General features: G+C 39.6%; 1 protein-coding gene across 1 annotated transcript; it reads left to right on the top strand.

Moving 5' to 3' along the window:
- The first annotated feature begins 1,657 nt into the window (after positions 1-1,657).
- Positions 1,658-15,880, top strand: LOC145703138 (3-galactosyl-N-acetylglucosaminide 4-alpha-L-fucosyltransferase FUT3-like). Its single transcript, XM_081780453.1, has 8 exons — positions 1,658-1,868; positions 6,118-6,272; positions 7,407-7,652; positions 11,160-11,358; positions 13,200-13,370; positions 13,462-13,582; positions 14,566-14,810; positions 15,001-15,880. The coding sequence occupies exons 1-8, from the start codon at positions 1,821-1,823 to the stop codon at positions 15,217-15,219; spliced, it is 1,404 nt and encodes a 467-aa protein (XP_081636579.1). The 5' UTR covers positions 1,658-1,820; the 3' UTR covers positions 15,220-15,880.
- Positions 15,881-16,081: the final 201 nt, after the last annotated feature.

Genomic DNA, 16,081 nt, shown 5'->3' on the forward strand with positions numbered 1-16,081 from the left:
TAGTAGTTGCGTCGGCATAATCGCAGATTAATCGTATTTACCGTTTTAAATGATTGAGGGAATCCAGCAGTTGATAATAAACACGTTAGAAACAAGGAGAAATGAACGACCTGTCCTTTAATCCGGCGCTGCTGCTTTGGATAAAAATAAAGTTGCATGGACTCGAAGATTCAAACGTGCACCAGCTTCCGTAAGATTAGCCCGTTATTGGCCAGCTCGACGGTATTATTTAATTGATGGTGTATTGAATGTTTCCCTCCGCTGACTTCAAAAAAGCAAGAACTGGGCTCGGCAACCTGTGTAGAAAACCTGAGTCAGGGTCTGAAAGATCTTCAATGAAAATGAATTTTTCATAGATTGACATGAAAATATTAGCGAAGCCGCTTTGCGGCTTCGATTTTAAAAAAGCCGCTGCGCGGCTTTTCATTTCAGCGTTTTCAGACCCTGACTCAGGTTTTCTACACAGGTTGTCGAGCTCAGATTTCGATCTTTTTTTCAAGAAATTCAAGAAAATAGACAGTTATTTTGCTTCGCTTGAAATAATTAATCAGGCTCGACAGAACTATAAGATCGATACATTCATCAATAACCTTGGACTTATTGTAGGAATGCCGCGGAAATGGAAATCAACGTGCAGAGGGAACTGGGTTTCCGGGTAAGACAGCTAGAGACATTTTGAAAAGGACAGTGGCATTAGGTGGGCCACTTTGCTTGCGTAAACAGAGCGCGACAGTGTGCTCACAAGTTAGGGGAAAGCGCTGTCAAGGTTTGTAAACTGAGACTTCCGAAATCTTGCGCAAGCCAGGTGAACACCAATTTACGTTGCCGATAAGCCTGGTACATCTGAGCTCCCTCGTCATTTCCATTTCAAAGAAAAAAAGAGAAAGAGAGATTTCCTAATGGCTTTGTCAAAAAATGATTTTGAGAAAATCATTCAGAGGAATTTTTCTAAAAAGAAGAACGTGTTAAAAGACGCTAGTTTTCTCTTATAATTACCCCAACAAATCTGTTCAAATACCCAGCATCCGTCATTTTTTGTTATTAAATGAGCAGCTTCGCGCGACCAAAAAGCGCTCATCGAGAAAATAAAACGATTGAGATCATTGAGTCACGTTTTCGTTAACCGCATTTTCTCGCTCATACCCTCTCCCTGGTCCTCGATTATTTCATCATTCGCCGCGGTACTACGGATAGATAATGATCAGATTTTCTACCGGTGAGCTTGTCCTATCAAACGTGTTCTTGTCTTACGAAGGACAATGAACAGTTTTGACAAAATCCTACTTCTTACTTGTACTGAGTTTTGATTGATTATTGAGCCATCAATAACTAATCGGGGATTCGAATTTTCAACCGGAATTTCACTACAGAAGAAATCAATTTTCTTTCTGTTCGTTTTTACATGTCGGAGACCTAGCGATTACTGTAATTATCTGTAGAAGATTTGAATGGATTCGATTTGTCTTATTAGAGCGAAAATTTCGAAAGAAGTTAACCTTCGACTTGGATTTCTCAAAATAAAGGTTACGCTCAAAAACAAGCGCAGCGCCACCTAGGCGTTTACCTTTTGCTTGCCGCTCAGGTGGCGCTGGTGAGCTGTAGCCCGTTGCTTGACCGCTCGCTGCGCGTCGTGACCCGAGAGAGGTGCTTCCCAGCGAAGAACTAAGAGAAACTTTGAATCCCCGTTTAACGCTTTGCGGGAGACTCTTTGCCTTTTTCTTTTTTTTGACAATTTTTTTGAAATAGAGATTATCAGAGGAAAAGAACGCAAAAGAACAGAAGAAACAGAATTTACATAAAGAGAGATTCAATCAAAAAGAATGAAACTCGGAGCTTTCTTCTTGGCCTTACAACAGACATCTGTTGAGGTACAGTATTAATTTTATTATTTTTTAATTAAATTATTAAATTGCTTATTTTTCGTTCTGATTTTCAAACTTTTCTTTTAATTTTATTTTATTAATTAAATTTATTACCGGTTGTTACTTATTACGTAGGCGTAGATAGATTCGTTCTTATTGGCTGATTTTTCAAATCGGGTGATCTGATTCGCCATTTTTTAATTTTTCGCTTTGTTGACAATTTTCGTGTTTTTCGCGTGAGTTCGCTATAATTTTCACGAACCCTAGCTGGTCTTTGATGAAGATTGATTCTTAATTCAAAACATCCATATGCTAACTTTTCCAGCTGCCAGGGTGGGTTAAATTTCGTGCGTTTTCGAATCACGTGTTCGAATTTCTGATGATGAATGTGTTATTGGTTGAATATTATTTATGAATTCAGTATTTGAATCCCTCGTTAATTGTTCTCAGACCAACCGGTTCACGTTTCTCAATCCTCAAAAGAGGAATTAAGGGTGTATCGCGCCGTAAATCCAATGCGCGGTTTTCTCACCCCGCGCCCATTAAAATCGGCTTTTGGCTGATTTGATGAACTCTTGAAATGGAACTGATGCTAAGCACTTTTCCAAGCGTGGCGTGGACCGTTCTTGAGGACTGCAAATCGCCGTCCTATTGGCTTAGGTTCTAAATAAGGGCTTGAGCGATCTTGAAATTCGATTTCATGGTGCTCGACGAATTGATCCCAAGGCCACTCGAATGTTTTCTAAACCTACTCGTGGCTCTAGCCCTAGCCACCCTCTGTTGCTGCTCCCTTTTCATCCCTTCCGGCCGCACTGCTGTGTACAAACTGATCGCCTTCCACTTTTCCTGATAGTAGGACCCTTTGACTTGTTCCCCCGCGGGCGGACGTCATGTCCTAAAAAGGCTAAGCCCTTATCTAGCCATCCCGTAGCCTGTGTAAAACCTTTCCGGAGTAACTATTGCGTTCCTCAACTGGCTACAAACGGCCTTACACATGTATTTACTCATTATCAGCACTTTCACTTGAAAAGCCATTCACTTTTCATTAGTTGCCAGTATGCTGTTGATACCCTTAATCTGTGATTAATTTATTTTCGCTTGAAGTCCGATTCTTGATAGATTTGCTGCTGAAAATCGAGAAGCCGCTTGCGGCTTCGAGTAAAATAAGAAGAAAAAGCCGCGCTTCGCGTGGCTCAAGTTCTTTATTACTCGAAGCCGCAAGCGGCTTCTCGATTTCAAGCATCAATTCTACTTATCGAGAGAAATAACGGTTGTTACCTCGCGTTCTATGAAATATTTTGATTGCTGAATTAGTGCTCTCATCGCGCGAAAATACAAAAATACCACCGTTCTTTTGATACAGCTCAACTTCAATTCTCACACCGCTAATTCCATTTATCGATTTCAATCGTATTTACTCTGTGCGTTTTAGAACGCGTAACTTTTAGAAGAAAAATTGAAAACTTGTTAGCTTTGGAATGTTTTTACGGGTAAATGGATTTATTTCTCTATCTACCGCCGTGGCGAAAGCGATTTATGATTCGAGTATAAAAATGTACTTCTGATGTATGAACTTAATAGCTGAATAGTCGATACTCTCTTGAAAGTCAGAGTTGTCGAAAATTTTAAAAGCCGCCAATTTTGGGCAAATTGGATAATGTCAGCGGGGCATTCTACAAGCTTGTTTTTCGGACTCTAAGCAAAACTAAGCGACCTAACGCCATTCCATAACTGATTCAAAGAACCAAGAAAAATTTCAAAAAAAAATTTGCCTGAGTTTTATTTTTGAGAAGAAACAATAGTTTTTCTCGTTTTTGTTATCTTTTAGAAAGTGTTTTTAAAAAGTTACTTAGTACTTTCTTTTCCCTTCTTTCCAAATTAGCTCCTTTCGAAAATCACCTCGCTCCCGTTAGAGAGCCCATCGCGAAACCCGTCCGGTAGGCGATTATGTTTTTAACCCGCTCACGTCCATAACCGCCTCGTTAGTTTTTTGGCGATTAAAAATCGCTTTTTGTTCATAACTTCTCGGAAGAAGCGAATCTGAAATTCGGTAATTACTCAGCTTGTTTGACTGCTTCTTCTATTTCTTGCTGATTTTCCATCTCTTCGGAACTGTGCTCGGCAAGCTGCGTAGAAAACCTGAGTCAGGACTTGAAAGGGCTTCATTGCGGCTTTTTTTTGTGTAAAAGCCGCAACGCGGCTTTTTATTGAAGGTTTTCTCAAACCCTGACTCAGGTTTTCTACACAGGCTACCTTAGCCTAAGGGTCTTAGGAGCCTGACTCAGGTTTTTCCCCAGGACCCCAGGTCTGAAGAGAAGATATGCGCGTTTGAGTAACTTTCATCTAAAATCATGTTTTCTGTGTTTTCCAATTTGTCCAGCACGCCGCGAAATATTTAAAAATCTATATGTAAATGTATGCATGCAAACTCTTGTGACCCAATATCCGGGCTAAATTCTTCTCTTGGTTGGCGCTTTCGTCTTGCCGACCAAAACGTTCTCGCGAAACAAATCGGATGAGGAGCAGTGTAAAAAGCGATTATTATCGCCGTTCCACGGGAAGTCACAAGAGGTCCTTTTTTCAAATTCGTGCTTCACGTAATTGGGTCTTTTGAACGATTGTAGAAAGATCGTTCTACTCAGACAGAGAAGAAAGTAAAATAGCTGAGTTGAATTGGCAGAATTTCAAATATGCCAATGCTGCTGAACAATGTTTGAGTCACTTAGCTTGCGAATGGTTCAAATAGATAAATCCAGTAACTTCTCAAGTCGTTAAAAGTTTCATGTTTACAAGAGCATCGGCATTTCTTTTAAATTTGACAAATCCGCGGATCAAAAAGTCACCCACCGAGTTTATCACGTTTAGACTTTATATCAGCACTTTTCTCCGAAGCAGGGCTCGGCAGCCTGTGTTGAAAACCTGAGTCAGGGATTTTCATTAAACATTCTTCAGTCCCTGACTCAGGTTTTCAACACAGGTTGCTGAACCCAGATCTAAGGATTTTAATTGATTTTTGAATTTTTGGAATTTTCAAATTTTGTTGTATCATCAATTTTCTTCCGGCCGCAAAAGAAATGTGCGAAAATTAATCTGACCGAAATAAAAGTGGTCACTCGAGCGTTGTGACCGCGTTTACTGGAATTTACCAGCTCAACGTGATTGACGCGAACGTTTTGGAGTGCTGAGCTAGAGCACCTGCTGGAGTGAAATGTGACAACTATTCCCGTCAAATTGAGGAGAACAGGCGAGGATTCCTTCGCTTGGTCAGTTGTTCCATTCGGGCATTTTTTTCAAGAACCAAAATGTTTGAAAAATCGCGGTAAAACGCACTTCACGGACCATTTTTTCTGCTTCGATTATTTTTGCTTTGTGAGCTTACTTGAGAAAGTTGAATAAATAAAACCGGATTTTCTCGCTATTTTTTATAAAAAACGAAGCATTTTTCGAACAATTTTTTTTGATGATTTTTCGTATTTTTCGTAAAAAAAAAGTTCTAAAAGAAAAATGTTAAATCAAACCGAGAGGGCCCTCGATTTTCAAATTTTTAGAGCTAAGAATTTCGAGTGTCCTGATTATTCCGCCGTGCTTAAAAAAACTCGTTGTTTTTGATAATTTTCAACTTTTCAATTTTTCATTTATCTTTCAAGCCGCTTCTCTCGAGATTAGCTGGAAAAATGAGCGGGAAGCAATAATCGAAAAAATTAGTAAAAACAGCCACTTTCGATTAGCTTTACTTAGAAGGTTCGGGCTCAGCACCCTGTGTAAAAACCTGAGTCAGGTTTTGAAGATGTTTTTTCAACTAGCGAAGCCGCTATGCGGCTTCGTTTTTAAAAAAGCCGCTACGCGGCTTTTCATTTAGGATTTTTCAGACCCTGACTTAGGTTTTCTACACAGGTTGCTTATCCCAGTATACTGTAAAGTGAAGGAAAGAAGCTTGAAACATCGATCTTCTTTCTTTTGCTAAGTCATTCTAAAAATTCACGAGGGTGACAGTTTTCTTATTCGGCGACGTAGAGGGAAATTCACGAAAATAGCAACAATGTCCTATTTACCCGGATATAAAACGCGAAAATGAAGTTTTCGCGGAAAATTTTTGCGGATTTTTTTCGGATTTATGAAGCATGTGTTTTGTGGCATGTTCGATTTAGATCAAATCGATTAGAATCTTTCTTTTTCTTCTTATTGGAAAGCGCTTAAATTGTGAACTAGTCATTATTTGTTCAATAAAATCAAGATCGTTAATTCTATCTTTCAGGCAAAATCGGCAAAGCCATGGAGAGTCTTCCACGCAGAAAAGCAGAAATCAAAGCGCACGACACTTTCGGCCGCTGAAAACAACAGAATCCTTCGCCAGCAAAAGAAGGCATTCGAAGAAGACAAGGCCGACGACAAAGTTCTAATTCTTGATTGGTAAGCGTTTAAATTTCTAAGGCCAAATTCGATATCAGCATCTCCTTCCAAATTCGCGTTAATCTTTCAATGTTTAGGAAGGATCTATTAGCTCTTATCAATTTTCGCGCTCGCTAAAAAAAGTGAAGAGCGGACATTTCATTTTTTCGTAATCAGTTGGTACCATCAGCAGCCTCTAAAGATGGGGAGTTCCTAAATTGTGTAGCCTAGACAAGATAGGCGCCTTATCGCGAGCCTCGCTCGCTCGGCGGGTGATCGCCCGCGCGCGCAAGTGATTACTAATCAGCCACTGAATGTTTGACAAACGGAGCCGGGCTTAGAAGTAGAGGTCAACCCATCATTAACGCAGCTGCTCTATATCGGCCTGAGTAGATCCGCGCTCCGAAACCTGAGTCAGGGTTCTGAAAGAGCTGTTATATAATTATATCAATCTCGATTTGAAAATCTGGCGAAGCCGCTTTGCGGCTTCGTTTTCAAAAAAGCCGCTACGCGGCTTTTCATTTAAGCTGGTTTAGGGGGAAACGATCGAAACAATTCTGCATGCAGAACTATTCTGCAAAATGCAAAATCTCCAAAACGGATATTAGCACAAAAAACACCAAAAAGACTCAATTGACCGAAATATTGGAGTCCCAGCGGTAGAGAAAGACTGCCCCTGCCAACCCAATGAGTTTCCTACCAGAAAATGCGCGCGTAAGGGCCGTAGGCCTGTCGCGTGCTTAATTCACGAAATGCAGAATAGTTCTGGATATATAGAATAGTTCTGCTTTTCGCAGAATAGTTCTGCATCTGTGCAGAATAGTTCTGTATTTTGCAGATTAGTTCTACCTTTGCAGAATAGTTCTGCATTCGGCAGAATAGTTCTGCGAAACGCAGAATAGTTCCATTTTCTGCAGAATAGTTCTATTTTTTGCAGAATAGTTCTGCATGCAGAATTGTTTCGAGCCCCTCCCGGTTTAGGCCCTGACTCAGGTTTCTACACAGGTTGCCGAGTCAAGAAATAGATGATAGGGCGAGATTGTTATCTACAGAGTAAAATTACATCAGTGCTTTTTTCTTAAAAAAGATGATGAAAAACGATGATTGAAAGTTTCCGAAATTGATATTCAAAAAAATCTAATCTTTTAATTTCAGGTGGGGTGGAAACCCAACTCGTCAGCGCATCACAAAACACGAGTGTCCGGAATCAACCTGTTACGTTACCAACGACCGTAGTTACGAAAAAGAAGCAGAAGGCATTCTCATCGACAACACCAGATTCATCCAGCATCATGGAGAGGATCATCCAGAATTGGAGAACAGAAATCAGGATCAGTACTGGATCTTCTGGGCGAGAGAGGCAGCTTCAAAGGGTGTCAATGCCGGTGGACGGCTTATGCAAGGAATGTTTATGCATTTTTTGATAGAAAATAGTCTAGTTGAAGCTCAAGTACCGTAATTCAAATAATTCGAGCTAAGAGGCCATCTGATCGTCGCGACTCGCGCAGGCGAACTGGAGTAGCGAGAGTGACCACAGAATAAGGGGGACGTGACGATCTGGCAACCAAAAACACAAGTGGACACCGTGTAGGATTTTCAGAACTCTTTTTTGATTGATCGAATCTCCTTCTCTCTTCGCTTTCATCAGCAGTTTTTTCAATTGAAGAATAAGGGTGTCACTTTGGTATTTTTTCAAAGAAATCGTTGAATTAAGGGTGTCCTACTACTGTCATCAACTCTGTTTGATCATATTTTTACAGTCATACGTTTGATATGATTGTAAGTAGATAGTATTAAGGATGTAAACAACGATATGTAAAGTCATCAATGGAGATGGTGATGATTCATAACTGATGATGTTTACTTGTTATTTTTTCGTTTTAATCCACCTTCGATGTGTTATGAACTATCTGACCCAAATCTTCAATTACGCCAGCCTTGATCCCATAATTTACGCGTCCCGATTCTATGTTTTGAAGTTGCCGCCGTTAGGTACTAGCCATGTTGTTGCCTCAGAAAGTTAGAAACGCTGGCCACGGAAGCATCCACAAACAGCCCGGGCTCGACTCTCTTTAGAAGCGGATTAAAACTACACGTGTTTTAGTCATCTCGAGCGGGCTTCTATTTTCAGTAACAACCGAGACCCGTTTTTATGTTTTTTGCAAAAACGCGATTGCGTTGCAATATCAAATCAAGAAAGAAAAGTAGATTAGTTTACGTTAAACAAACCATCATTTTGCAATATTCAACTTTAGAAAGATATTCGATTTACCCATTATGGGCTACCCATCAAGAGCAATTAAAAACGAACTTTCTTTCTAAAAATCGAGAAGCCGCTTGCGGCTTCGAGTCAAATAGAAAACCTAAACCGCGCGAAGCGCGGCTTTTTATCTTATTTTGAGGAAATTTCGATCGTTACTACAGTAGTACTACAATCACTGCTAGAAATCGAGAAGCCGCTTGCGGCTTCGAGAAAAATTAGACGCAAAAGGCGCGCTACGCGCGGCTAAAGTTTTCTTTTACTCGAAGCCGCAAGCGGCTTCTCGATTTGGAGCAGTAATTCTATTGCAGTAAAAATCAGAATTCTAGCGAAAATAAGAGGCTTTTTTGAAAACTGAAATGTCGGCGTTATTAAAATGCGGCCTCACTTGTACTAGGAATGAATATTCTACCGTAGCTCTTTCTCTCTTTCTCATATTCGCAACTCGAGAGCATGAATACAGAAACCTGGAAAAGGACATGAGTGGCTGCGCATAAGTCGCCGTCCATAACGCGGCTGGAAATGAGGAAGATTGGGAGAAGTAGTTTGGCTAAGTAGCTCAAAATTACTTCCGTCATTTTCGAAAATTAGCGAAAATTCCCGAAAGCGATAAGCAAGGCTCCTTTCTTTCGTGGAACGTGAGTAACTGATTATTGTTATTATTATTTTCCTCAAAAAAAGGAGCTCGTAAAAGACATCTTTTAAAAATTAAGCAAAATCGGAGAATAGAAAGTTTTGATAAAAACCTTTCAATCACCACATTATACGCATTTTTCTCAAGAACATAACACATATTTACCGGCCCCTTTTTCAAGGGCACGTGCAGATTTTCTTTCCTCGTCAATCTCACGCGTTGTTGTTTCGCGGAGCATTTAGAGCCACCAATTTTCTGTTTCAGCTGAATTCTTTCGAAAACACTCATTATCCGCCCAAGAATTTCGAATTCACCACCAGCTACAGACAAATTTCATGCTAAGAAGCTTTTAACTTGCCGCAATGGGGTAATTTTTTTTGCTTTAGTTTCAAGAAACGTGGCTGTTTTTTAGTTACCTGTGTATTAAACCTAAGTCAGATTCTCAAATATCTCCAATGAAAAGCCGCGTAGCGGCTTTTTCTTAAAAACGAAGCCGCGAAGCGGCTTCGCCAGAATTTAAATATTTATTGAAAAAGTAATTTTGCGAAGCCGCTTTGCGGCTTCGTGTAAAAAAGCCGCAGAGCTGCTTTTCATTAGAGATATTTGAGAACCTGACTCATGTTTTATACACAGGTTACACACAGCTTTAGAAATTTCGTCAACTTTCATCTAAAAATAGATTGAGAGCACTTAGCCTCTAGTTTTACGACTCAGATCATTTGTTAGATCGCTCAATTGGAGTGTAATAATTAGGCCTCGGACGTAAAAATTTCGATTTTCACCATCGGAGCTTCGTATGAGGACGAGAGTAGGCTCATTCGAAAGCTCTTAAAGAGAACTTTCTTATGCGCAAATAAATAAATTAGACCCTGTCTCCCTGTTTCAAGTTATTTCTAAAAACTTTTTTCGACTTTATCTTTAACGGTAGATTACTCAAAACTGGTAGACAGGGTCCAATTTTTTTATTTGCGCATAAGAAAGCCCTCTTCAAGAGCTTTCGAATGAGCCTATTCTCAATCCTATACAAAGCTCCGATGATGGTGATGGATTTTTACGTCCGAGGCCTAGTAATAATTAATTAAAAATTATTCATATGGTATGTAATAGCCTGTTTACAACACATTTATCGGATCGTCATCTACTTATAATGACTTGTAGTTGTATCTAAATTATCGCTACTTGACTACTTTGTGGTCGATACAAATCGCTTTGTCCATTCTCCTAATTTCCATGCTTATTTAAACATCGTTGATCGGAACAAGGCACGCTCTAAAACTGCTGTTTTCGGTGCTCGAGCGAGCAGTCAGTGTTCCTCCCTCTTGAAATTGAAAACGAAAAGTACTCAACGCACCCCGGAACTCACTCAAATGAATCGGGAAAAAAGGCTGCGGCTCAAGAATTCGAAGAGAATAGAAGTGCTGGCTCTGTACCCGGCTAACTAAGGGTCTCTCTTCTCATCAACTATTGAATTTCTTCCTTGATATCAAGATTTTAATACAAGAGTAAGCTTACGACTTCCGTAAATAGCCATCATCGTTCTCAGAAAGAGCTCCCTCTTATCAGGGGATACTCCTGAGCCTGTCCCCCGCTGTTGGCTTATCTAATTTCTGTCAGTTTGGACGACTCCTAATCTCCAAGCAAATGAAAAGCCGAAAACGCGGGATCGAACATTTCACCCTTCAAATTACGATCCATTCCATTACCGATCCCATTAGTTACGTATGCGCACTTGAATCGTCCTACCATCACTTTTTCGCGCGCAAAAAGTGGGAGGAGTAAATATTTGGCGAGGCGCAAATTTGACGGCGGTTAGTGGGTTCACGAAAATTAGCGAAGATTTTTCGAAAACCAAAAACTCTCAAATTCGACAGATTTTCTCTTCGTGTTTTTTTTTCCATTTTCTCTTTAAAACCATGCTCTTCGCCGTGGTAAGACTAACAACCAAAATAGACCTTATTAGTTTGACTTTTCGAAAAAGCTACTTTTCACGAGACTTTTGCATAAACTGAAAAACAGGCGCCTGGGACTCCGGATTCAACATGACCACAAGCTACAGGCGCGATTCCGACATTCCCCGACCATTTGGATCGAAGAACGACGCCATCCGAAATGCTCGATACAAGAATGGAGTTCTCATCGAAGACGACGAAGCGCACATTCGAAACATCATGAAATACAAAAACCCGGCCAACACAAAATACGCTGCTTGGATTGTAAGTTCACTCGAAATTTGGAAATTTCAAAATCCTATTTTTTGGCGGCTTTTACGGGTCATAGTTATCGATAGTCGAGGAAATAGTCTTAAGATTTTTCTTGTTGGTTACGGAGCTTGGGTTCGAGCTAAGGCGGTGGGTTAAGCTTGTCAAGGAGTTGAACACTCCAGCCGAAATCCGCCGGATTTTCTCGCCAAACTGACACGTAACTTTCTCTTCGCGATTTCGAAAAGAACGTGCCACGTAAAAACCATAAGCGCTCAACTAGCTCTTCTTTTGACTCGTTCAATTTCAAAATCATAACTTGCGAAACTTCTAATCCGTAAACTCGCATTCGGCACTCACGTGATCTAATAAGTCGCTTCCCTGAAATCAGTAGCTCTAGCTATCATGAGAGCGCTTTGATAAGCGGCATATCGACAAGCTAAAGGTTAAAAAATTCTCACCAGGCCTCTTTTCGCCCCGCTCAGCTTGTTTAGAACTTACACTATCTTATCAAGCCGAAATTTGTTTCCACTAGCCCTGATTAGAGCGTTTAATTAGTCTCTCTCCAAGAATACAGTAGATCTTCAGTTCCAGAAATTAAGTGAAAAGCCGCGTAGCGGCTTTTTTTTTAAATGAAGCCGAATTGCCACTAGAATCATTTAAAAAAAATTACTAATATTTTTTTATTTTATTGTTAATAATTATTAACTTATTCATAATCAATACATTTCTTTAATTCTTTTTAAATTTTTTATAAATTATTTATAAAAGTTATTTTTAAAAGTCAGTTTTAACATTTTAAGAGGTGATCGAGTTATCGTTGTCTACCCCCTTAATTCAACTTTTCCCGTTTTCGCAATTTTGAGCGGAGAATCAGCGTATTCGGTACTGAAATTCTTGTGGGACCATTTTAACCCGCCTGAACTGGTTCTCTTGGCATTCCTCTTCTTCTCTTTACGAGATCTAAATCGCAACTATTTTCCAAGCAACCGCTAATCTCTATAATAAAGAGATTGGTCCTCCTCTCTCTCCGTTTTTTTCGCGAGAACATTCCGTTCTCCAAGCCACAGAATCACGTTCTAGCGCGAGAATTTCGAGCTTTTCCAAGTTTGCAAAACATTTACGAAAACATGCAAAAATGGAGTGTTTATGGAGAGCTACGTAATATTTTGAATTTCATGTTTTCGCTGGAAATAGATGCTTCTAAATCCCGGATTTAAAATTTTCAAATTTCACAAAGTACCTCGCAATAAATGGAAACCTGAGTCAGGGTCCTAAAGATCTTTTATTAGAAGCAGCGCAGCGGCTTTTTAAAAACGAAGCCGCAAAGCTTCTTGAGAATAGATTTGAATATCGATTTCGCGAAGCCGCTTTGCGGCTTCGTTTTAAAAAGCCGCTACCCGGCTTTTCATTTTCGTTTTTCCAGACCCTGATTCAGGTTCTCTTCACAGGTTTTCTAGCTCAGAGCACACGTACCATCCATTTTTGCATACCAAAATTTCAAGATATGCATTTTCTTTTATCTTCCCACGAAAAATATTGAAGCTTCCCTTTTTTTAAAAAAGCGATAAGCGTTAATTTCCCCGTGCTCACGGAAAAATTCTCTTATCAGAACTATTCAATGAGCTGGAATTAATCTTTTTCTAGCTTTTTTTTTTAATTCATCCTAATCGAAAAGGGCTCACGTGGCGAGCTTTTTTGGAGCGGGGCGATAAAATTTAATTCAAATATTTTTTGAAACTTGAAAACTTGGATCAGCCACAGATAAACAGTTGAGAGTTCTTATCGAATTTAAAACAAAAGCCAAAGAAGATTCAAGTCAAGGCATTTTGAACAATTTCTAACTGTATTTTAAGGTTTCCAACTGCGAAGCAACAGCTGGAGCATCGCAGCGATTCGACTACGGACAACGATTGGTCGAAGCCGGCTTAAAACTGGACGGCTACGGTGAGTGCTGGAACAACACCATCATCGAGAGCCCCTGGCATGGGGATCATGGCGAGCCTGGCCTTATTTCAAAGGAACGCGTTGTAGAACATCGTCTGATCCGCTCTATCTCTCCTCAAGAATCGTGGTGCTCTTGTTAGACCCCTTTTAACAACGCGTATAAAGTACAAGTTCTACTTGGCTTTCGAAAACTCGTACCACTGCAACGACTACGTCTCCGAAAAATTCTGGAGAAATTCGCTTGGCCAGGGCGCCGTTCCCATCGTTTACGGCCCTCATCCTGATGATGTCAAGGACAGTGGTTAAAAAACATCTTCTGAACAATAATAGCTGCTTATTTGTTGAGCATTTCACGAGCTAAAAGAGGGTTATTTAGGAGCTAGAATTCGAAATTAGAGAGATCTGGGCTCAGCAATCTGTGTAGAACGCCTGAGTCAGGGTCTGAAAGAAGTTCAATGATAAGCCGCGGAGCAAAGCGGCTTCGAAAAATTTATTTTCCAATCGATTTCAAAATTCTTGCGAAGCCGCTTCGCGGCTTCTTATCTAAAAAAGCCGCTACGCGGCTTTTCAAAAAAAAATTTTCAAACCCTGACTCAGGTTTTTCACAAGTATCCAAGTCTGGAAAAGATTCTATATTGTGTTTTCTGGACGATACTTTTTTGCAAGGAATCTTTTTCTGCTCGACTTCTTTTCAAGTTCCTCATTACAGTATATTTATGCAGTAATGCGCAAGAAAAAAATCCCATCTGGGTGGGCGAGGGGATCAGGGATGATGTTACTTTTAATTAAAATAAGCACGTTCCCACTTCTCTCGGCTGCAAAGAAGTGAAACAAGGACCGAGCATAATTTTTGAATCAATAATTTCACGTAACTTCTTTTCGGGAAATTTTACTCAATCAATCGAAATTAAAATTTCACGCGAAGATGTCACGTTACATAAATATGTTTCAGTTACGAGATTAAATATTAGAACCGCCGAACTTTGAACAACTGTATCTTTTTTTTTACTATAGCGACACCCTTAAATTCTTGGCTCAAAATACTCCTCAAAGCCTTCGCTTCATTATGAGACCAAAAAATTGGTCAAAAATTTAACCTAATTGGTCAAAATTAACCTTTTAGAACCACCGAACTTTGAACAACTGTATCTTTCTTTTTTTCAATAGTGACACCCTTAAATTTTTGACTCAAAATACTCCTCGTAGCCTTAACTTCAATATGAGACCAAAAAGTTGGTCAAAACTTAACCTAACTCGTCAAAATTAACCAATCACAGGAAATGGCTCCTAAACACTCCTTCATCCATGCAGAAGACTTCGCTACTCCTTCCGATTTGGTCGAATACCTCGACTACTTGGACAACAACGATACCGCTTATTTGGAATACCACGCCTGGCGAAATGAAATCCCAACCTTTGACGAACCAATGATGGGCTCGACAGAAAGGATGCTCTGCGGAGCTTGCAAAGAAATCGCGCTCAGAAAGTCGCAAGGATTTCCAAAGAGAATGATCGACTCGGTAAGGAGTTTTTCTATCTGAGCCTGTGTGGGAACCTGTGTAGAAAACCTGAGTCAGGGTTCCGAAATAGCTTCGATAAAAGCCCCTTAGCACTTTCAGAACCCTGTGTCAGGGACCCTGACTCAGGTTTTCTTCCAAGTTTGCCGACCGTACTTTTTTTTATTATCGTTGTGATACCCTTATTTTTCAGGTCGCAAGTTGGTGGTGGATGAACACACACGACGACATGTGCGTCCAAGGAACAGAAATCCCAGACTGGCTCAACGAGATCCCCGTCGTTTCAATGGAAGACTCCTACGACGAGAAAAGAGAGGGTAACATCATAACCCCTTCAGATCTTTCAGAGGACTTCTCCCTTCTCGCGACGCTCCAAGAGAAACCAACTCACCACAAGCGCCGACGCCGCTAATTTTCAACCCTTTAGCCGCAAATTTCTTAAATTCTCTCTTGACTTTTAGCGCATTTTCTTTTCGAGATACTATTTGATTTTTTATATATTTTTTAACTTTAATATTTAGTTAAAAAATTTTTTTCTTAAAAATTTTTCAAGGATTTTCGAAATTTACTTTAAGTAATCCAAAAATTTTTATTTTGGAATTTTCGATCTTGAATCAATTTTTTTTTTCGGAAGATTTTTAATAGAAAAATCAACGAGTATTTCGCCGAGAATCAAATTCTCGCGCTAGAATTTACAAGCTTTGCTACAGGTACTTTTATTTCGCCAGTTGATAAAATTGGCGAATTCAAGACGAAATTCCACAAAATAATGTTGTACAAAATGAAATTTTATATTTTACAAAAAAGCGTTTTATACTTTCATCAAAATTGCTCGCGCGAATTTTTTAACCAAAAAAATCGCAAGCTCCAATAAAAAAATAAGACCAAAAAAAGACCACAAAAACTGAAGCAAAAAAAATGGCGCAGTCCCGGACTTGGAAGAAAACCGATAATGGCCTCAACCGAATAATAAAAAAATGGACTGAAGAAAGCGCTCAAAACAGAAGCTCAGAAACTGTAATCTGTTTCTCGTGTGTCTAAATACTGTACATAAATAAACTCCACTGCTAACATTTTACAAGACTATTTTTTTGAAAAATTGCCGTTTCACAGCAATGAATAGGCTTTGCAAAGCTTTTATTTTTGAGTTTCGTAGTAATATTGATGCAAGCAAGAAAAAAATTTCAAATAAACGCAATTATTTGATTGAGAGTCGAAAAAGGATATATTTCCCAACCGAGGACAAAAGCATCTTATGCTCAGCAAATATCAAG

The sequence above is a fragment of the Oikopleura dioica genome, chromosome PAR, assembly GCF_907165135.1.
Source record: "Oikopleura dioica chromosome PAR, OKI2018_I68_1.0, whole genome shotgun sequence".
In the NCBI taxonomy this organism is placed as follows: Eukaryota; Metazoa; Chordata; class Appendicularia; order Copelata; family Oikopleuridae; genus Oikopleura; species Oikopleura dioica.

What these genes read in the sequence shown, in the direction of transcription:
- LOC145703138 (XM_081780453.1), top strand. Translation starts at nt 1,821, where the DNA reads ATGAAACTCGGAGCTTTCTTCTTGGCCTTACAACAGACATCTGTTGAG. An exon ending in CAAAATACGCTGCTTGGATT is followed by an intron (nt 11,359 to 13,199) that starts GTAAGTTCACTC and finishes CTGTATTTTAAG; the next exon opens with GTTTCCAACTGCGAAGCAAC. An exon ending in CCCTCATCCTGATGATGTCA is followed by an intron (nt 13,583 to 14,565) that starts AGGACAGTGGTT and finishes TTAACCAATCAC; the next exon opens with AGGAAATGGCTCCTAAACAC.